This window comes from Microtus ochrogaster, chromosome 8 (genome assembly GCF_000317375.1).
Source record: "Microtus ochrogaster isolate Prairie Vole_2 chromosome 8, MicOch1.0, whole genome shotgun sequence".
In the NCBI taxonomy this organism is placed as follows: Eukaryota; Metazoa; Chordata; class Mammalia; order Rodentia; family Cricetidae; genus Microtus; species Microtus ochrogaster.
Window position 1 is genome coordinate 15,866,306 of NC_022015.1, and position 22,073 is coordinate 15,888,378.

At 44.0% G+C, this 22,073-nt stretch overlaps 1 protein-coding gene across 1 annotated transcript; it reads right to left on the reverse strand.

The window, feature by feature from the left end:
- Window positions 1–1,027: 1,027 nt before the first annotated feature.
- LOC102001996 (acyl-coenzyme A synthetase ACSM4, mitochondrial) lies at window positions 1,028–21,873 on the reverse strand. The gene is made up of 13 exons (XM_026781498.1): window positions 21,673–21,873; window positions 20,795–21,005; window positions 17,209–17,416; window positions 11,609–11,752; window positions 9,869–10,025; window positions 8,586–8,665; window positions 6,461–6,584; window positions 4,762–4,842; window positions 4,525–4,626; window positions 3,956–4,083; window positions 3,759–3,858; window positions 2,378–2,497; window positions 1,028–1,114 (listed from the first exon to the last, which is right to left on the reverse strand). The coding sequence occupies exons 1-13, from the start codon at window positions 21,871–21,873 to the stop codon at window positions 1,028–1,030; spliced, it is 1,743 nt and encodes a 580-aa protein (XP_026637299.1).
- Between the last annotated feature and the right edge of the window lie 200 nt (window positions 21,874–22,073).

A 22,073-nucleotide genomic window follows, 5' to 3' on the forward strand; every position in this document is an offset into this window, starting at 1 on the left:
CTCCCAGACAGCTCCCCCCTTACTTTGAATTAGTCAGGACAAGATGAATAAGGCACAGATCAGTGGCATGTCTCACGTTGGAGTTGTTAGACCCTGACCATTTTAAACCCTTCACTCTGTGTTGGTTTGAGCATCATAACATTATCCTTCTCAAATATGTTTAGATTTTGCTCTTTTTTTTTAAATTTATTTATTACAGATTTCTGTCTCTTCCCCCACCACTGCCTCCCATTTCCCTCCTCCTTCCCCAATCAAGTCCCCCCTCCCTCGTCAGCCCAAAGATCAATCAGGGTTCCCTGCCCTGTGGGAAGTCCAAGGAACCCCACCTCCATCCAGGTCTAGTAAGGTGAGCATCCAAACTGCCTAGGCTCCCACAAAGCCAGTACGTACAGTAGGATAAGAAACCCATTGCCATTGTTCTTGAGTTCTCAGTAGTCCTCATTGTCCGCTATGTTCAGCGAGTCCGGTTTTATCCCAGGCTTTTTCAGACCCAGGCCAGCTGGCCTTGGTGAGTTCCCAATAGAACATCCCCATTGTCTCAATGTGTGGGTGCACCCCTTGTGGTCCTGAGTTCCTTGCCTGAGTGAGGTAAGCCAGACCCAAAAAGAGGAACATGGGATGTACTCACTCATATTTGGTTTCTAGCCATAAACAAAGGACATTGACCCTATAATTAGTGATCCTAGAGAAGCTAAATAAGGAGAACCCAAAGAAAAACATATAGGCATCCTCCTGAATATTAACCTTCATCAGGCGATGAAAGAAGACAGAGACAGAGACCCACATTGGAGCACCGGACAGAAATCTCAAGGTCCAAATCAGGAGCAGAAGGAGAGAGAGCACGAGCAAGGAACTCATGACTGCTCTCTTGGTTTTTTTATTGTTTAACTACGTACAATACAAAAACTTTTCTAACAGGAAAAAACAAATCCTAAAGCATTTAAGAATGTGTGTAGTCACTGAATTTCCAGGAAGCAAGTACTAAAACAACTGTGCCCTCACATAAAACCTCCTCGTTCTCATCCAGCTACACTCGGCCCCACTCCTGGTCTCTTAGCACGTTGCGTTTGATTTTCCCAGTGATCGTCTTCGGGAGTTCTTGAACAAATTCCACCTGATTGATAGAAAAACACACCGTGAGGCTCTTGTTCCATTAGTCTCATCCCTACTGTCTGTGCAGTAGGAGACACTAAGGCTCCCAGTGTTGTGTGTCCTGCCAAAAGTAAATAATCACTTCACCCACCCACCCCTTTTTTTGGCTTTCCTCTGTTTAGACCTAGAACTCAACTGTCTTCTACATCTAATTCAGAGAATGGCCCCCTTTTTTAAAACCTTGGGTCTTTCAGTGCTGGGAACTAAAGAATCTGAGGAAAATCTTAGGGGTAATTTATCAAGTATGTAGAGTTTTCCCCTGATTTGCCTATAAACTTTTGTTTTCGATTTCTTCTCTCAAGATTATATTGTATCTTTAAATGCCTTCACATCTCTTTTCTGAAAGTCAAAAGAGTTACCAGTTTACTCATTTTAATGGAGAAAGTGTAAGGATGGTTGGATCAAATCACATGAATTACATATTGGCCTAAATGATGCCAGCAGAAATGGAGTGGTCTTGTCATTCCGTTGCAGCTGACAGTACTCCAGTGCGGGAAGGTTCTGTGGCCATCTTTGTCTTTATATGTGCTTGTCCTTTTGAGAGTTGAATGAGGCCACTTGAACATCTTGGGCTTATAGGCTTACCATAGCCTAGTTTATTCTTTAGATCAGGTGCCACTTCTAAAAGTTAGGTACGTGGTGATTCATCCACTTCCATTCACCGTCCCCTTTTAAAATGGGCCTACTTAATCCTGAAAACAGTCTTCGTATTGCAGTCAATATGTGTATGTGTTTTCTTTGCATGTGTGTGAGCACAGCTATGCGTGGGTACACAAGCACATGTATACCTATGTCTGTGGAGACCTGGGATTGGGGACAGAGATCATCCTCAGTTACTCTTCCACCATTTACGGAGGCCAGAGTACTAAGATATGACTAGTCTTGCTAGCCAGCCTGTTCTGATGTTCTCATATCTCCACCTTGGTCAGCTTGTTCTAATATTCTATCTCTGCCTTCCAAGGCTAGAATTATAGGCAGGTGGGCCAGCATACCCACCCCGCATTTGCATGGGTTTTTAGATCCTCACCCAGCAAGGAACCATACCTTTAGCCCCTGCAGTGTTTTTTTTTTAAGTTCTTTTTAAAAAATACCATTTGTAGTATTCTAAATATAAAACACTTTAGAACAAAAACTTCCATAGTAAAACAAACTCAGAAGGTGTCTTTTAGGATACATAACAAGTCTAAAGTCAAATCCAATATAGACAAAGGTAACTTGCACTTGCCTTTCTTGGGTACTTGTAAGGTGCTGTTGAATTTTTCACATGATCCTGAAGCTCAGCAGTTAACTTCTCATGGTTGGAGGACTTGAAGGGTGCAGCTAATACTACAAATGCTTTCACCACCTGTGCAGAAAAGCCATTGGCTTATAAGACACATGCAGGGTTTGGAACCATTGCTGAACACAGGTATTGACTGTTCATAGCAGTGCAAAACCCAGAGGTGCCGAATGAACTTGGGTCCAGATTATAAAGTACAGCGGGGGATCTCTTTCCAGAGGACTGGACTGTGAATGTGGGGGGTCATAAGTTCTGTTTCTGTCACCTGGACATGGCATTTCTGCTCAGCTGATTATATATGGCAGTCCTTGATTTAGAAGTGAACATTTATGCCATGACACTTCTACAGGGAGAGGCATGTTGAGCAGGATGAATGGAGATTCTAAAGACTATGATCTGAAGGAGAAATTCTGGAATTCAGTTGAAATCAGTTACGTTGGAAAGATGCGGATGTGGTGGCAGGAGAAAGATATTTTGGAGATTGGACTAGATCAAGAGTGGAGGGGGCAAGAGGAGGCTGTTCAGAATACCCCTGTGGAAGGTCACTGGCATGTGAGAAGGGGGGACAGAAAAAGATGGGAGGGGATACTGATAGCCATACTGATCCAACGTTTTTCTGCTTGCTAAGTCTTCAGAAAACCTCCAGGAGGAAAGGGAGATGTTCCTCTAAAATAGACCCACGGGAATTTTGGGGGGGACCTTGGCACGATTTTCTGTTTTCATTTTCGTAATGAGCTGTAACAGTTGTGTGGGAGTTGAAGTCTGATGCTTTTGCTTATGAGGTGTCTGTTACCCACAGACAGCAGTGCCCAGGTTGTCTAAGCTATATTCCCCTTGCCTTGTTCTGGCAGAATGACCAGCACTTAGCTTCCTTGCCCAGCATATCATCTAGGTCTAGCCAGTTGGCTACACCATTGCTGAGACACACTGGCTAGCTATTTGATGGGATTGAAACGGTTCCAAGAGAACTCACTCCTTCCTGGTGGGGTAAGGATGAGTTATGCTTACTTGTACCTGGAGCTGCCTGGTATGTGATGGGAGGAAGTCATGTGAAGGATCTGAGGCAGACAAGAGAGACTGAGTCTCTCTAATATCTCAGGAGTGCTCGGATGATTAGATCCCTGAATTGAAGGGTGTTTCTGCCTGTCATGAGCCACCCAAAGAATCCCAGATTTCTTTGGGATAGAACTCATTTGTAAAGTGGATTTCCTGCATACATGTACCCTATGATGAGAGTCTAAGGAGTACCCTGAGTTGGCCTTTGCTGGAGACACATGGACGGAACTGGATAATGAAATTGCTGCGTTAGTTCTGACAAGCCCTCTACCTCTCCTCGGACGGGATCCGGACTGCTGACAACAGCCGACTCAACTACCGCTGGGTGCTCTATCAGTGCGCTCTCCACTTCAAACGGTCCAATCCGGTACCTGCAGAGGAGAGGGAGCCTTTGACTGCCACACTCCCCAAGCAGGGCATCTCCTACCCTGCCATGTCATCCCTTTCTAGGAAAGCAAATCCACAAACCCAGAGGATATAATGACATCATCAGCTCTGCCGACAAACCAGAAATAACCATCATTGTCCATTACTCCTCTGTCTCCAGTGACGTAAAAATTTCTTCTGATTGTGGCATCCGTCTTTTCTGGATTGTCCTACCAATGAAAGATGGCATTTGGGGGGTTAGTCTGGCCAGAACAGATGGGGTGTGACAGCACACCCCCGAGTCATCCACTGAGTGACTTTCACACCATCGTTGTAAGAGAGAAGTCAGGGTTTTTAGAAAGGGCACTTCCAAGCATAGAACACAAAAGATCTGAGAACTACACCTTCCTGTGACCTCTGGGACTTGCCTTCAACTTCTCTCTCAGCTGGTCCACCTTTCCTCTCCGAGGAGAGCCATTATAATGGGTTTCTTACGTGTAGAGTTCATGTTCATGTTACTCTCATGGAATGGATGTCATTCTCCTCATTTTACAGCTAATGAAATAGACCTGTATTTAACACTTGCCCAAAGACATAGCAAGCATGGTGGACATGAAATCTGGGCCCATTTCTGTATTCAGGCATGACTAACATGTTCTTCGTGTTCATACCACATATTCAGAGAAGAAGCAGAAGGGCCGAGTGTTCTCCAGCCTGAGGGCAATTTCCCCTTCTTTGCCAGCTGGTAGGATATTTCCGTTTTCATCTATAATCTGGAATAAAAGAAATAAGTTGAGTCTTTACCCCCAATTTCTTTTCATAAAATGGAAACAGGTCATGAATAGTGGTTCAAAGAGGGGAAAACCAAAGCATTCTTTCCTATTTCTCCAGCTATTTTCTCAACCCACCTGCACATCATAGGGCACCACTCCTTTTCCCATGGAGCCCGGTTTAATTTCTTGTCCTTTGCGATTGGCACAAATTATTCCCTATAAAGAGGACATGTTTTATATAGGTGCATAAATTCTGACAAACAGTATTCAGTTTTGGAGATTGGGGAGATGGTCAAGTTAATAAAGTGCTTGTCATCAAACATGGGGATCTGAGTTTTGATCTCCAGCACTCCCATAAAAAGCTGTGTGTGGTGGTTGTGATCCTGTAAGCCTAATGTCGGGGAGGTGCCAGCCGGTCTAACCCAATTGGTAAGTTCTAGGTTCAGTGAGGGAGCCTGTTTCAAAAACAAACAAGGGAACAAAAAGATGGAGAAGGCTGGAGAGATGTTTCAGTGTTTAGCGATGCAAACTGCTCTTCCAGAAGACCCAAGTTCAGCTCCCAACATCTATGCCTGACAGCTCACAACTGCCTGTAAATCTAGTTCCAGGGGTTCAATATTCTCTTCTGACCCCTGCAGACTCTGCACCTGTCCCTTCCCCACTATTTTGCCTGATTTTCCCAGAATACAGGGTTATCTTCTGGGGCGAGCCTCACCCTCAAGGTTCTGATCCAGTGATGTTGGATCTAAGGATTTGCATTCTGCTACATTTCTATATGGTATCTATAGTGTTGTTTTGAGAACCATACTTCTTTCTTATTGTTATGGTTTGGACAAGGTCTAAAGGTCTTATAATTGAGGGTAACCTTAGACCCATGATATAGCCAAGGCTAGCTTTGAATATGAGATCCTCTTTCCTCAGTTGCCTGTGAACTGGAATGACAGGCATATCCTGCCACACGTAGCTGAGGACCACTCAGCTGCAAACCATGCCTTCTAGGCTCCATTGTATACACATTGGAATAAGTTCTCCCAGAGACTCTCAGGGGCGGGGAGGTACTTCTCAGTGCAATGGAAAAGCCCATCAGTTTCGAAGTTCCCCAAGAAAGCTCCTGGGCATGGAGAAGGCAGAAAGGCCAATAATAGTTCCCCTTTAGGCATCCCAAGCTGAGCAATTCACAAATTATGATAACTATTTGCAACAGGATATTCTGAGAAATGTCATAAAGATTTGGAGCCTGAGTGGGGCACTTCAAGGACTCAGTGGCCAATCCTGGGGCTGAATAAGCCCCATTAGACAGCCAGTTTTCCATATGCATAGATTCTGTATCTCTGGAATCAACTAAGGGTTTGAAGAATGCAGGTTTACTTCACCTGTTGGGAGGTGTTGGCACACGCCTTTGGTCCCAGCGCCCAGGAGGTAGAGGCAGGTGGCTCTCTGAGTTCTGAGTTTGAGGCCAACCTGGTCTACAGAAGGAGTTCAAAGACAGCTAAAGCTACACAGAGAAACCCTATCTTGAAGAACCAAAATAAATAAGCAAGCAAACAAACAAATAAATATTGCACCTATATTGTATATATTTAAGCATTGCTGTACTGTTATTTCCCAGTTAACACAGCAAAGCAGCTATTTAAATAGTAACTTCAAATAGTAATTTTACATTGTATTGGTGTCATAGGTAATCTAGCAATTTAAAATATAAAGGAAGATGTGTTTAAGTTCCATGCAAATCCTGAACATTTGAGGATTTTGCTATCTTCTAGGATCTTGGACCCAATCTCCCATGGCCATTGAGGAAAAACTTCGAAACTTAAGCTTTGCCCTTCAAATGTACCACTTCAGTCTGTCCATAGCCTTCGTAGAGCTCTAGCCCGGTCTGCGCCTTCCACTGCTCCAGCACCTCTGGGTTGAGCGGCTCCCCTCCTGTCAAGCAGTGCCGCAGGGACTTGAATTGGTATCTGGAGAGACAGAGTTGCCTGGTCTTTGGGGGAGAATATTTTATCACAAGTTCAGATGCTCAAGCAACAGAAGAGCTAGGAGAAATGGGTCCCAGAAATGTTCATGGCTAAAGTATTTTTTGAACACCTCCTATATTGCTGGATATCTTCTAGTCACGTGAGTGATGAAAAGAGGGTTCCTGGAGAAACTTGGATTTGGCAGGTGGAGAAGGTAGAGGGGAAAAGGGTAGAAAAATGCTAATAATAACACACAGTATTATAGTTACGATTGTGTTATATCATTTATAACACAGATTAGGTGGTAGGAACACTTAAATTTCTTACAGGCCCCATTTTACAGGTGGGGAGGCTGAGGGGCCTAGAGAGATTAGGGAAGTTGTAACAGCCTCCCCACTAATGGAGCATCAAGTGGGATACTCTGCACTGTGACCAGATTCAGGCAGATTGCCCAAGCATGTTATCCACACTGAATCCTTGTCACAGACTCGGACATGAAATGAATGGGGTTTTAGTGAGGTCAAAGTATGTAGCAAAGCCCTGCCTGCTTGACTTTTGATCTTTTGTTTTTGTTTTTAACTAGTGACCAATTGGATCCCTACAAGAAAGCCTGGGACAGTCTGACTCAGCATACATGACAGGACCTCAAAGAAACAGGAGGCTATTTGGGCAAAATATATCCTCTATCTTCAAGTAACCCCTATATAGTTTTGGGTTATGCTTGAAATGTGAGCCAAGATGTTCACGTTGATAGCCACAAGAAGGCGACACTGACAAGAAAAGAAGGGATGCCTGTCCGTGTCTCTCATAGCATTCCTCCCCGGGACATCCAGCCTTAGTGGGAAAGGAAGAGGGCCAAGCCTACAGGACTCAAGAATTCTTTTCTTTCTCTTTCCATGTGTTGTGTAACTGTTTCCTTCAAGACTGAGACATTCCTTCCTGCAGGGAAGCTTCTTAAAACTGTAAGGAAATAACTCAAACTAGCTTCAGGAAGTTCCTGAAACTTACCAGATTCACACCCCTCCCTGCCAGAGTAAGCAATAAAAGTTGAAAAGAAGACTCAGACAAACTGATCTGCAGAGAAGGCTGAGACCACAACAGCTGTCTGGAAGAAACAGAAAACATCCGAGCTGCCTGCAAGAGGTTTAAACCAACCACGTTACTTGGAAAGGACAATTACCAAACTGTAGAGCTGCTGTCAGGCTGTGCAGTGAGTCCCAGGTTCCCAGCTTTTGTGAGCTGTTACTGGTACTAGGATACACTTTGATGATACTGCTATTTCTGAGTCATTTCCGTTCCTGTAACCGCTACCCAAGCTCAAGTAAGTAACCCAATAAAACTCATTGTTCACTAAGTTAAACTTTGGTGGTGTCTGTACTTTGGTCTGTCATTGACTGCCTATCTGGGGTAAGCAGATATGTGTTGTTTTGTCTCCCTAGGAAAAGATTTTCACACAACACCGTGTGCTAAATTTTAATTAGTTGTATAAAAATACATTGCAACTCTACCTGACAGGCAGATGGTTTGACCAGCACATTTATAATCCCGAAGTCACAAGTTTTATTAGCTTTTCTTCAAGGACGCAAAGGTATGCTTTTTGCTTTCCTGTCTTGCCTTAAAGTGAAAGGGCTGATTCTGTCCCCATGTTTCTGGGGATCAAACACAGGTCCTCATGCTTGAGTGGCAAGCATGTGACTGATTGAACTATCTCCCTAACCCTTCTCCTGGATCCTAAGCTGCTATATGATTTTGTCTCCATAAGGTACTAGGTAACATCTTGGGGCATTTTGATTATCATGAATGTAGGGAAAGGAGCAACAATGCTACTGGCCTCTACTCAGCATCACACAGTATACAGAATAGCTCCTGGACACAATCTTAATTGGTCAAGATGTCAATACTGTGAGATGCAGGCTCGTGGGCCACTCTGAGTGGTGGAAGAAGCTCTGTAATGCTGGATGACAGCTTCTGCTTGTGCTTCCAATGGAGAGTTCTGCCCAGTACCTCTTAAGGTCCTTTTGTACGAGCATCCGGTACACAGTAGGAGCACTGCACAGGGTCGTGATGGGATACGTGGTAAGCGTCTGGATGGCAGAAAGACAGACATGTCAAGAGTGGTCAGCTAGAGACCAAGCTGGAGATGACATTTCCAACCTCTCTTTCCCATTACTGCCTGCTAATCACATGGGATAAAAAAGTAAATAGTCACCAGCTGTCATTAGTGGTATGATGATTGTTTCTAATTAATAGAAAAATTTACCACCCTAACAAAAAGGAAAATATACTGTCAGCTTCAGTAGGTGAAGTGCTGAGTTTGACAGCAATCCAAAGCGTGAACTGGTTTATTCAACTTCAGAACTTCGTATGGTGAACTCTTGTGAACTCATACCCATATTTGCCTACGTGACTGTGCTGCACTGAGCCCAGACACATGCAGCACCATTTCTGTCGAGGACAGCCAGCCTCCAGAGAATAGCAAGCAAGTGCGGGAACAGGCACTTTAGAGGGACTTAAGCTGTGCTGGGCTTGTTCCACTTCCAGTTCCTTAGGTCAAGCCTGAAAATCTAGTGAAACTGCTGTGCTTCAGGGAAGCCCTTAGGGGAGGAGCAGGCTCCGCTGCATCGGTCAACGCGTTCGCAGGTGGAATTAAACATGAGCATTCCAGGCAGTGTTGTCCTCAAGGGCGTAGGCCAGCGGCGCCGTCATGATGTCAAGAATGACTCTTAATTCATAAAACGGACTTTCTCGCTACGTGTCAGAGGCTTAACATTTTAGTATTGGTAACGTATACCTCTGAGAATGACACAGTCCTCTAGAGATTTTTACAACAATGTACATTCTCTTTGTAAAGTAAAAAATGCTCTTATTTTGCAAAGGAGGTGTTGAAACTGGAGTAAACCGTTCTTTTTCAGAACGCTTGCTAAACTTGATGCAGAGAGCCCTTTTCCTTTACCTTATTAAATTTCTCTTAAGGCCTTCTTCAATCTGTCGTGTTAGATCAGTTAGCAAAAAAAAAAAGTCACACAGTTTGTACACAGCTGTGTTTAAACTTCAGTCTTCTGCTTTTTAGAAATATGTTCCTCCGCTGCCATATTTTATCTACATGTGTGAACCCTGAGTGACCTACAGCTGCTGCCTGGACTTCCCTCTGACAGTGTGGTAGGTGATTCCAGAAGTCAACTACCCGAGACCTTGCTTCTTGAAAAAAAAAACTGATTTCCAGAACCTTGGGAAGCCCTGGAGTCTGAGGAATCCCTTCTTTATGATTTTGTGGGATCAAGACTTACATCCAGGAAGGTATCAGTGTTGAACTGGGCCATCCGGTGCACAAAAACACAGGCACCCCGAAGCCACGTAGAAAACACACTACCAATGGCAGCCTTGATCCAGCCAGTGTCTGACATGTTCCACATGATATCTGAGGGTGTCAAGTCCAGCCAATACCTACACACAGAAAAGCAACAAACCAGAGCAAAAACAAACAAACAAACAAACAAATGTATTAAGCTGCTTGTTCATTTCCCTGCCGCCCAGACTCATGAAATAATCACACAGAAACTATATTGTTTAAATCACTGATTGGCCTATTAGCTCTAACTTCTTATTAGCTATCTCTTGCATATTAATTTAATCCATTTCTAGTAATCTGTGTATGGCCACAGGTTTACCAGAAAAATTTCAGCGCAGATGCCTCCAGCTGCGGCTCCATGGCTTCTCTGACTCTGCCCTTCTTTCTCCCAGCATTCAGTTTAGTCCCGCCCAGCTCTGCTCTACTCTATCACAGGCCTAAGACAGTTTCTTTATTAACCAATGGTATTCACAGCATACAGAGGGAATCCCACATCAAACAACCAAACATAGAACTGGAAAACAAACAGCAGTGTTTTTGAGGAGTAGCCTTGCCGTACAACACAGTGGAAGCAGCCTCAGAGCAAGTGCAGGGTTCTAGTGCCCCTTCTACCTAAAATGACTTTTCTGAATCTTATGTCATCTGGGAGTAGACTGGAGGGCTGGGTTTGGTGTCTTTTATGGGATTTTCCATTGCTAGACCAAATATTTAATGAGCAAATGGTGTGTAGAAGGCACTGCTTTTGTGCAGCACACAGACCTCTTCTTTTAGGGAAACAGAGTAGGGACAAGCACACAGTAATGTGAACTAAGCATGAACATGTTATAGGAAGAGTAGATAAGGTGTTTACTTTTAAAGTGCTGTGATAAAATATGGGGACCAAAGGAGGAAGGGCTTAGTTTTCTCCAGCTGCAGTGTAGACTCCACCCTGCTGGGAAGTCCTGGTAGTGGGAACCTGAGGGAGCCAGTAACACTTGGTTCATCGTCAGGAAGCAGAGCCTGATGCATGGCTCGTGCTCAGCTCACGTTCAACATTTTATACAGCCCAGGATTCCAGCCCAGGGCATGGTGCCACCCACGGTGGGCAGGTCTTCCCACCTCAGTGAACTGAATCAAGATAGCAACCCCCTAGGCATACAGAAAACAATCCCTTGGGTATTCTAGATCTTACAGGTCAATGATTGAGATTAATCATTGAATGCCTTAACTTTCAGGATAAGGAAAATTAAACAGAGCAATGTGACAGTTTTAGGTAAACGTGTTTTTAAAGATCCTTCGGGGTAAGTAGATTCCCCTGGCAATGAGGAGAGGAAGGCAGACATGCTGTGAATCAAGGACCAGTCCTAAATTCTTGCTTGATCCTTAATTAGATGGCATCATTTAGCTAGGGTGGGGATGGGACATTGAGTCTGTTAGAGATATCTTAATAGCCATTCAAGGACAGGTGTCACACGGGCAGCTGGACACCCACCCTGGCATCCTGGGAAACTGAATACAAAACAAAGAATGGGTGTGGTTGTGCACTCCTGCAATGCCAAATTTGGGCGGTGGGGAGAGGAAGATTGCTGTCAATTTGAGGTCAGTTTAGGCTGCACAGTGATTTACAGTCCAGAACTAACTACAGTGTGAGACCTAGCCACAAACAACACAGGAACAAAACCACAGTTTTCTCTCCTACCTTCCACAAAGGGCATACCCAATGCCAAGGCTGCTCTGTGAGTGCTGAGCCATCTTAGGGGAGCCTGTGGTCCCACTGGTGAAGTAAATGGCCATCGGTTCTTGACTTCCTGTCTCCACACAGCTGTGCTCTTCAGAAGCCGATCTGTAGATGAACCCCAAAATGGAGGCTGAAGACAGACCAGTCCACTCTGTCATTGTTCTGCTCTCGCTTCCCTCTCACTACAGGGGAGTCCAGAACTAAACCTACCACAAAGCTTCCCTGAGCAGAAACTTCCAGACCTTCTTAGAGGAACTCTAAAGATCAGGGCAAAAATTCAACAGCATAAGTCCTCGTTTTAAAGCTCATTTCTCTGTAGGCCAAATAGACAACCAAGGGGACTTCCAAAGTCAATAACAAAAACGCATACACTTTATCTGTAGTAAGGAGCGGTGGTGGGCTGCGTTCCCGCCCAGCACCTCACTGCTAGTTTTATACCCCAAATAATTACACGGAAACTGTATTCTTTTAAACATTGCCTGGCCCGTTATCTGTTGCCTCTTATTGGTTATTTTTCACATCTCGATTAACCCATTTCTAATAATCTGTGTAGCGCCATGAGATGGTGTCATACCAGGAAGGATCTTAACCTGCGTCTGTCTGGAGTGGAAGAATCATGGCGACTGCCTGACTCGGCTTCTTTCTCCCAGCATTCTGTTCTGTCTACTCCGCCTACCTAATTTTCTGTCCTATCAAAGGCCAAGCAGTTTCTTTATTAATTAACCAATGAAAGCAACAGATAGAAAGATGACCCTCCTCCATCATTTATCTTAATGTCTTTGTAATTTATATAAAAAATTGAAAATAGCATTGAATCTTTGTAAATCAACACCATTTCAAGAACTGTGGCATGGAGGAAGACCTTTAGACTCAAAAATCAAATACATTGAGATCAGACTGAAAAATGTTTTCGTTGAAAAAAAATGTTTTCGTTGCTCAATCTCATCAATAACTCTGACAGAAACAGCTAGTATCTACCAGTAGCCATCTTCCCCTTTCCCTGAGCAAATAGAAGTGTGATTTTGTTCTGGTACTAGGTAGCAACTTGCTTGCAGGGGTGGGTTGGGGAGAGAAGTACCTCAGTTAGTCATAATTAATCTAAGCCAATCAGGATCACTCTTTCCCTTTTTAGTGGTTGGTTTAAAAATGGGCCTGGAAGAATTTTAGTCAATACGTATAAAGCCCTACATATAGGAGACATTTGCTTGTTTTACAAAAGGGTAATGAAGGCTGGGAAGATGGCCCACGAAGACCAGAGTTTGGATGCCACCACCCATGTATATACCAGGCAGGTGTGTGGACTATCTGTAATTCCATTGCTTGGAAGGTGGAGACAGGAGCCTTAGAGCAAACTAGCTACCCTACTAATACCCAGACTAGTGACATTGGTGGGTTCTGAGTTCATCAAGAGACCCTGCCTCAATGAGTAAGGTAATGAGAGAGATTGTGGAAGACATCTTATGTCAGCCTCAGGCCTTTACTTAAATGCACATACATGTGGACTCATATATATGCGCCTGTATGCATGAAAACACACACAGGCATGAACCCCACGCATACATCTTCATGAGAAAAAAACAGTAGTAGAGACACTGTCCACCTCCCATCATCCCATCCATCCTGTCTCACAGCCAAAGAATACTATGCATGTATAGAATGTATGTAGCACATACGTCTGGGACTCTCCTGGTCATGCTGGCATCATAGCAAAGACAGGACCATGAAAGACAGTTAAGCTGGGGTCCATGCTAGCTTTGTCAGTCAGTTATGGCAGCCCTCTGTACTGTTTGCATCCACGGTTTTTGGGTCAGTACTAAGGTGGAAAGCATTCATTTTAGGTGGTAGCAATCTGTGTAAAGCTGTGCAGACAGCTCGTCAGCTCCTCCCATACCAGGACAAACAGCTCCCACACTGAAGGATGGAGCAGAGTCCTCCATCTTTAAATCCAGTGAGACTTATGACTTAATCTGGCACAACAGAGTGCCACAACAGATGCTTGGTCAGCTTGCAAAGACTTTACAGTTGTTTTTCCTGCCTCAGATGATGTTCAGATTGTCTTGCTTCAAGGAGGGGCCCTGTGAATGGAACTCAAGAGCCTCTGCTGTCAGTCAGCACCGCTAGCTTATGAGTAAACCTGTTTCCGATATTCTGACCCCACCAAGATGATGTGGCACAGAGACCAGCTGCCACTGGTGAATCATGGATGAACTTCTGACTCACCACAGTGAGTGAATACAATATTACACTCATTTATACATCAGGTAAGTATTGAATAGGCTCTTGGTCGGTGATGGATAATTGATATATATTCCAGAATGTTTGAAGTACACACACACACATACCGCACACACACACACACATACACACACACACACACTATGCAGCTCCTAACTGCCCTGAAACTCACTATATAGACCAGTCTGGCTTCAAATTTATAGATATGCGCTTGCCGCTGCCTCCTGAGTGCTGGGATTAAGGGCATACACCACCAGACCCTGCCTCATGCATTATATTTTTAATTTCCCTTTTTGAAAAAATTTCAAGTGAAAGTTTTCATTTCAATGAATTTTATTTTGTTCTATCATTTTGTGTTGAGGCATTGTCTGTAGACCTCAGGCTAGCTGATAACTGTGCATTTGAGAATGATGCTAAATATCCTCCTGCCTCCACTTCCCAAGTGCTGAGATCACACACACATGCCACCACATCCAGATTACAAGGCATTGGAGAAGTTCGTGGCTTCACACATGCTAGGCAAATTCTATCATCTAAGTTATATCTCCAGTCCTCAACTAATTTTAACCATGAATGACACCATTCCATTGAAACTGTAAAATACAGACCATTATGTAATAAACATACTCAGCTCATAATGCCAAAAATAGTTTCACAGAATATTGAGATAGTTTTGATAGTTCTCTTTCTTCAAAATAGAAAAAAGATCATTGAATTTTTTCCTTTCAGTACAAATATTGGTGAAGTTGGATGTTTAGGGAACCAGAGCAGGGAATATTTATCTAACATCCTAGGTTAGGGGACTTCTCTCGTCTCTGGACATTTCTTAATTCAGTAAGGAAACCTACTAATTCAAGGCTTTCATTACATGTTTACTCTTTGCTAAAGGAAGAGACATTAGACTCTCTGAGAGGCAGGAAGATGAGCAGGGGGTTACGCTGAAGTCTGCTTTTCTCTCTTCCCTGAGTTCCAAGCTCTGGAGTTTCAGAGTTGACTCTTTCCTGGTAACTTTAAGATATTTATCTTTACCCCTGAGACTCACACGTTCTCCACCTGCTAGACGTCCGGATCTTCTTAGACCCCTGATATAATTGTGGCTGGTGGATAACTTATTATCTTAAGGCATGGTTTACCTGCATGTATGTCTGTGCACCACCTGCATGTAGACACATGAAGGCCAGAAGTGAACATTGGATCCTTTGGAACTGAGCTTACAGATAATTGTGAGCTGCCATGTAGGTGCTGGGAATCGAACCTGGGTCCTCTGGAAGAGTAGTCAGTGTAGTAACAACTGAGCCATCTCTCCAGCCCCTAAACCTGAACTTATTATCTTATAACCATCTCTGCTGTTCTCTTCCTTCCCTCCCTGCCCCCTCCCCCCTCTCTCTGTCTCTCTCTCTTGATAGTGTCTTGCTGTGTAACTTAATCTGATTTCTAAGATCTCCATTATTCTGCTTTGACTTCCTGAATATACCCTTCCTGTTTTGAATTTCCATTTTTGCAGTGTTGGGAATGGAGTCCAAGGCCTCGTCATTCTAAGGCAAGCACTGTACCGCCAAGCTGCATTGGCAGTCCCAGCTTTCTCCAAATGAAGGTACGCCAGCCACCCAGTCAATGCAAAGCCAACCAACCCCATTCCTTCTTTCTTCATTCTCTGTGGGAATCAGCCTTCAAATACAATTGCAATTGCTATTTGTTCTTGGCATTGTGCCGAGCTTGTCTGTGGTAGTTTGAATGTAGTTGGCCCCCATAAGTTCTTAGGGAGTGGCATTATTAGGAGGTGTGGCTTTGTTGGAGTGGGTGTGGTCTTGTTGGAGGAAGTGTGTCACTATGGAGCCAGACTTTGAGGTCTCATATGCTCAAGATACCGCCCAGTGTCACTGACCACTTCCTGTTGCCTGTAAGATGTAGGACTCTTAGCTAATTCTATAGCATCATATCTGCCTGCGTGTTGCCATGTCCCACCATGATATTAATGGACTAAATCTCTGAACTGTAAGCCAGCCCAATTAAAATTTTACTTTACAAGAGTTGTTGCGGGCATGGTGCTTCTTTACAGCAATGGAAACCCTTACTTTACCCCATTTGTCTTTTCTGCAACCCTATACTGTCATGATCCTGATTTCATAGATTAGGAAATGTCATTTTACTTAGCTGGGTTCACAACTTACTTATGTTTACAAAACATCAGTGACTTAAATAAGTATAATGCTATTTATATGATCAATGGTCAATGATTATTTTTCTCAGTTTTTAAAAACTTAGGAATTTTTTTTGTATGTTAGCTTATTTTCTCCTCAAATATCATTAGATGTTTGCAGTGTAATTATCCCTGTTTTACATATGATGAAAACTGAGGTTAAGCTATCTATTTGTTCAACTGCTTGTTAAATATTCATCAGCACCCAGCTGTGTGTGATTAGATGCAGAAGACAAAGGCATCAGCTAAATATGCAAGCAAAGCTGTGGCTTCCTTTGAACATATACTTGAAGGCAGGAGCTGTCATGTTTCCTGCAAAGGGACAGATGGCAGACATTTTAGGCTCGGTCTTCAATAAGGTCTCTATTGCAACTGCCCAAATTTGCCATCATTACATGAAAGCAGTCACAGACAATATAAAAAATAAATTAGCACCCCTGTGTGCCAATAAAACTTTATTTACAAAACCAAATGGTGAACTAGATGAAGCTAAATCTATGAGAACAAGAGACTAGTCTGATAATTCAGAGGGACCAGAGATGTGAAGAGAAAAGAGCCTATGGCTTTCATCAAGTTGGTCAGGGGCAGCAACACTTCATGGTAAAATGTGACCTGAAACCTGACAAGAAGGAACAGCTATGAAAACGAGTAGAAAAAATGACTGGTGCAAAGGCCCTGAGCTAGAACGTGTCCAAGGAATGAAAGCAAGACTGGTGATCGCTGTGGCCCAGGATCTGGGCAGAGGCCAGTTTCTATAGCACACTCGTCACCAGCCACGGAGGAAACAGGAAAGTCAGGACAGAGCTGTATTCCTTCCTTTTACCAGTAAGTCATTTAGCTAAATGATTCTTTTGGGGGGTTGAGAGATGGCTTAGTGTTTAAGAGCATCTGTTATTGCAGAGAACCCAGGTTCAATTCCTGACACCCACAGGACAGCTCACAATTATCTGTAATTCCTGAAGATCAAATGCCCTCTTCTGGCCTTTGTGAGCATTGCATGCAGGTGATGCACAGAGGGGAAGACCCCCAGATCAGCTCAAGATACTACTGAGTCACTGGATAAGCAGATTCAGAGATGGAGCTATGATTTGTGCGGTGGCGAGCACCTCCCACCTCACATACTCACTGAAGTAACTCCTGAAAGCTGAGCCACCCGTCCCAGCAGTGCGGAGACACCAGGAGTTTAGTCTTCAGGTGGGGACACTCTGACACAATGGAGTCCACTGCGGGGGCCACATCTTCACTGGCCACTATGCACTTGGCCTTGGATGCTTGTAGCCGGTAGAGGATGTCTTTCCTGGTCAGTTGGATGGTTCCTGGCATGAAGACAAGCCCTGAAACAGAAAGCAATTCCTGAGTTCTGGAGATTATGGGGAAATGTCGGTCTTGGGGGGGGGGGGGGACTCAGATCTCAGCTGTGTCTTGGTTCCCTGGGACATCCCACAGGTCCTGGGCGTGTAGGATCATTAGAGCTCTGGCCTTGGAGTCTGACAGCCCTTGGCTTTAGTCCTGGTCTTGCAACTTACTAGCCTTGAGGCTTTGGTCTCTCTGGCCATTTTAATGTCAGGTTTGAATGTGATTATGCAATGACTATGTAATACTTAATCCTTATGTTGCATTTTATGACATATTTTCTATTAACATTATCTCATTCAATCTTTTCAACCAGGGTGAGTCTTGCAAGATAATCCCCTGTGACTGAGAGGAAAAAATAATAGAAATTTAAAAGGTACCAAGATACTAGAATTTTTTTTCATGTGCTACTTTTTTTTTTTGCAAATGTTCTCTAATATATACATCTTACATCAATACAACAGAACAGAGGGAAAAACTATATGTGGATGTAAAAATGCCTGCCCACTATTTTTTGATAGGTTGTACAGCTCAGATGCTTAGCAACTACTCTCCAAAGACTTAAGAAATTTTATTTATTTATCTACTATTTGCGTGTTTCTCATTGAGGTCAGATGATACGTTTGTGGATTAAATTCTCTCCTTCTACCTTTTTGTGGGTCCTGGGATTGAACTCCTGTAGCTAGGCTTGCGAGTAGGTGCCGTTACTAACTGAGCCATCTCAGTAACCCAGGATTACCCTTCAAAGCCGCCCTGCTAGGTGCAGGCAGCTTTTGAGATTGCTGGTGAGTGTCAGGGCCAGCCTGCTGATCGCTGATGCAATGGTCTGGTACTGCCAAGATTTGCCTAGATGATTAGGGCAGTGTTTGATTAATCCCTCTTCATCCTACACACTAGCCAGAGACAGGTTTTCAAAGCCTCCCATGAGAACACATGGGGCAGGATTAGATGTAAGGCAGAGAGAGGGTGGTTTGACTCTCTCACCTGAATTCATGAAGACAACGTCACGCAGAACATGACCTCACTCAGTACGTATCGAATGCCGGTGGATGACCGTTCTCCCAAGGGTCACAAAGCCAAAAAGACACTTCCATTATTCCCAAGACCTGAGCTGGATAGTTATGTAGTCCTTGCTGAGTATTCTGAAATCAGCTAAATAGGAAGTTGTGTGTGTTTGTGTGTGTGTGTGTGTGTGTGTGCGTGCATGTGTGTGTGTGCGTGCGTGTGTGTATGTCTGTGCACGTGTATGCATGCGCATGGAGACTCTCATGCTGTGGTGTGCATGTGGACAGGCCACAGCTTTTGTGAAGTCCCTGCTCTCCTCCCACCTTTAGGCCTCAGGGTTTAAACTCAGGTTTCTGGACTTGCATAGCCATCACTTTTACCTGCTGAGCCGTCTGCCACCCCAAGGCTATTTTACTGAGTAAATTTTAGCTGGTTAAGCTCTTATTCTCTTAACAAAAACATGCTAAAGGATTGACTAGATTTTAACTGGTTAAGCTCTTAATACAACATGCTAGAGGATCCCAGAATGACCAGTGAATATAAAAATACAAAACAATTTCTCTTACACATCATTTGTTCTTAATGATTGACAAGTATGGTTTCCTTGGTGGGTTTGTGAATGTGTTCAATGGCTAGACTGCCACCTTGGGAGTGGGGGCAGGGTCTTCTCATGGATTTCAGACAGAAAATATTTGCTGGATGGCAAGTGTCTTGGCTTTACTCTGTATGCCTTGAAGCAAAAATCAAAACAGTTTGCCATGGGGGGAGTGCAAGCAGTTAAAAAATTTCCATAAATAATTTGACATTCTGGGGAGAAAACAGGTCTGCAGCTGATTTCCTTCATCTAATGAACTGTTTTTTTAAACACTAGCTTATATTTTTATATTCACCGATTTTATAATTTAAACAAGCTATGTTGAGTAATATTCAGTGCATATTTTATGACAGGTAAGCCACTCTTAATCTTCTTCCAACCATGGTTGATTTCCCCTTGTGTCTCCTTTTCATATTGTGAATAAACATTTTTATATTCCTGCTTCCATCTGTTTTAATAGCAGTAAGAGCATATTAAGTCCTATGAAATTCCCCTGATTATATTAATATCATTATGTTATCATTAGGGCAAATTGTCTTTTAAGTGCTACTCCATCAGGAGTCAGACATTCAATCAGCAATCAGCACCTCAACTAAACTTACATCTTTTTTTATTTATCATTTTTTAACGTTGTTCCCATTTCTGTAAGCTTTTTAATACCATTGCACAGACATCTTTCTCTCCTCCTTAGTAATCTGTCCTTACGCAGTCTCATTTTTTTTATTTGCTGTTTGAAGTTTGTGGGTTTTTTTTTTTTTTAGAGCAGAAATTAGAGAATTCTTCATATAAAGGGCCTGGTGAGTATGTTAGACTCTGTGAATTGTAGGATTGATCTTGGTCTCAGTCAGCATGTTTGCTGCAGAGCAAAAAAATTCTATTTACCCAAACAGGGGAACCTGCAGGCTATGGCTCACTGACCCCTATCACTTTTACCTGGGGTGCACTATATTACTACACTGGGGAAAATGTGTAATTGGATATAGCAGTTCTTTTGAGTGGATGTTTTTCCATCTTGGGTCCAGAGTACTTCATATTCTTGCAAGTTTCTGCTTCCCCCAATACTTGCTCTTCTTTTTGATTTTCATGTTGCAGAGAATCCAGATACACACTCAGAAGAGCGCACTCTGGGTTGAGGGGGGAGCACAGCACTCTGTGCTGTGAAGAAGTACTGACATTCACATTGGCTTCTGTGGAGCTTTGTGTGTAACTCTGAACCGTGGGAGTCTCGCTTTCAGCTTTGGTGTGTGTGTGTGTGTGTGTGTGTGTGTGTGTGTGTGTGTGTGTGTGCGTGCGCGTGCGTGTGCGTGTGTGTGTGTGTGTGTGTGTGTGTGAGCCTAGACTCTCTGTTTTGACTAGACATGGCTAGCTAGCAAGCCCTGAGGATGTGCCTGCTTCTGCCCCACAGTGCTGGGGTTACAGGCACCTGTCTCTCGATGCCAAGCGTTTATGTAGGAACTCAGGTCCTCATGTTTGCACAACAAGCATTTTGCCCCTGAGCAATCTCCCCAGATCCCTAACTGTGTAACTTTCAAGTGGCATGACTTTTGACAAATGTCTTAACATCACTGTGCCTTGCAAAATGATCACAGTAACACCAATCACTCTCTTAAGGTTGTTACTATTATTACAACGTGATTGCTCTCAGTTTCAACTTTCCTTTTTCTACTGTCTTTAGGGATAGCTGTACAAAGCTGAAAGATCAGAAAATCCTCAAGTTTTGGTCTCTTTGTTTTACAACCGTGACGTTTGTTATACTGACCTGTCCTCATGCAAGCCACATTAATGAGCCACCATTCGGGGATGCGGGGCAGAATCACAGCCACCCGGTCTCCTCTTTGCAGGCCGCAGGGTTTGGTGAGCACGTTAGCAGCCTTCCGGGACAGGGAGCCCAGGTCTCGGAAGCTCCATTTTACTTCCTCTCCTTTGCCATTCACCCACCACAGGGCGGGGTTGGCTGGCCTCTCTCCAGACTGGCCAGGAACACATGGGAAAGAGAAAATAATGTGCTATGGTTTGGAGGTGTCAGCTAAAGACACATGTGTGAACAGGCACGGTTCCTAAAGACGCGTATGCTTACAAGACTGGTCCCTATCCAGTGGCCCTAGAGCCCAGTGGAAAGAAGAGAATAATCAAACCCCAGGCCCTGGACTTTCCCCGCTCAGCTGCCCTGGAGTGAGCAGTCTTCCTCACAATGCATCTCCCTAGGACGCCCTAGGCTGCCACAGGGCTAACTGAGCATATGCTGAAATCTCTGCACCCACGAACCCAAAGAAATCTTTCTTCTCTTTAAGTTGTGTATCTTACGTCCTTTGTCACAGTCACAGAAAGCTGATCCCACAGAGGGCAGATAAGACTATCTGCCACTACGCCTTCTCCACACCTGCTCCCCAGTATGCTGGGGAAGAGATTTTCCTCTCCAGGTCTTGTAAAGAAGGTTAAATTAATCTGATCCTATCTCTGAGAGGAACAAAAAGACAGAAACTGATCGGAATGAAGAAGAGTGTGTATGGGCTCTTGGTACTTATAAGCCATCTAGGTTCCTGCCCTCACTGAGATAAAAGATTGATTTGAACTGGACACAGTGATAGCACGTGGAAGACAGAACAACAGGGCCAGTGGAGACCTGCCGTCGTATACCTTCTCCTTTTGGGACCACTGGTCCAGCACATCCGCAGCAAAGTTAAAGTTCTTGGGTAATGGCTTCTCAAGGCGATTTATGGCTTCAAAGTCAGCAAGCGTCAGAGGAGTCCGGAGTTGGGGGTCTCTGTGAAAGTGCCGGCCGGCTGACTTGGTGAGCCAGATGAATCTAAATCTCTGGTAGTGGAGAAGAACCTTCATGATTACCAGAGGACTTCGTCTTTTGATAAGACGTGGGAAATGCCTGTGGGGTAGATGAGTGGGGACTGTCAGCTGGAGGTTGGGAAGTGGATTCCTGCAGAACGCTCCATCCTCATATAGATCTGTCACCACAAGTCACTATTGGTGTCGTTTCCCTCCCCCCAACGCTTCTTCATTCTGCCTGTGACCAGATCAGCTCT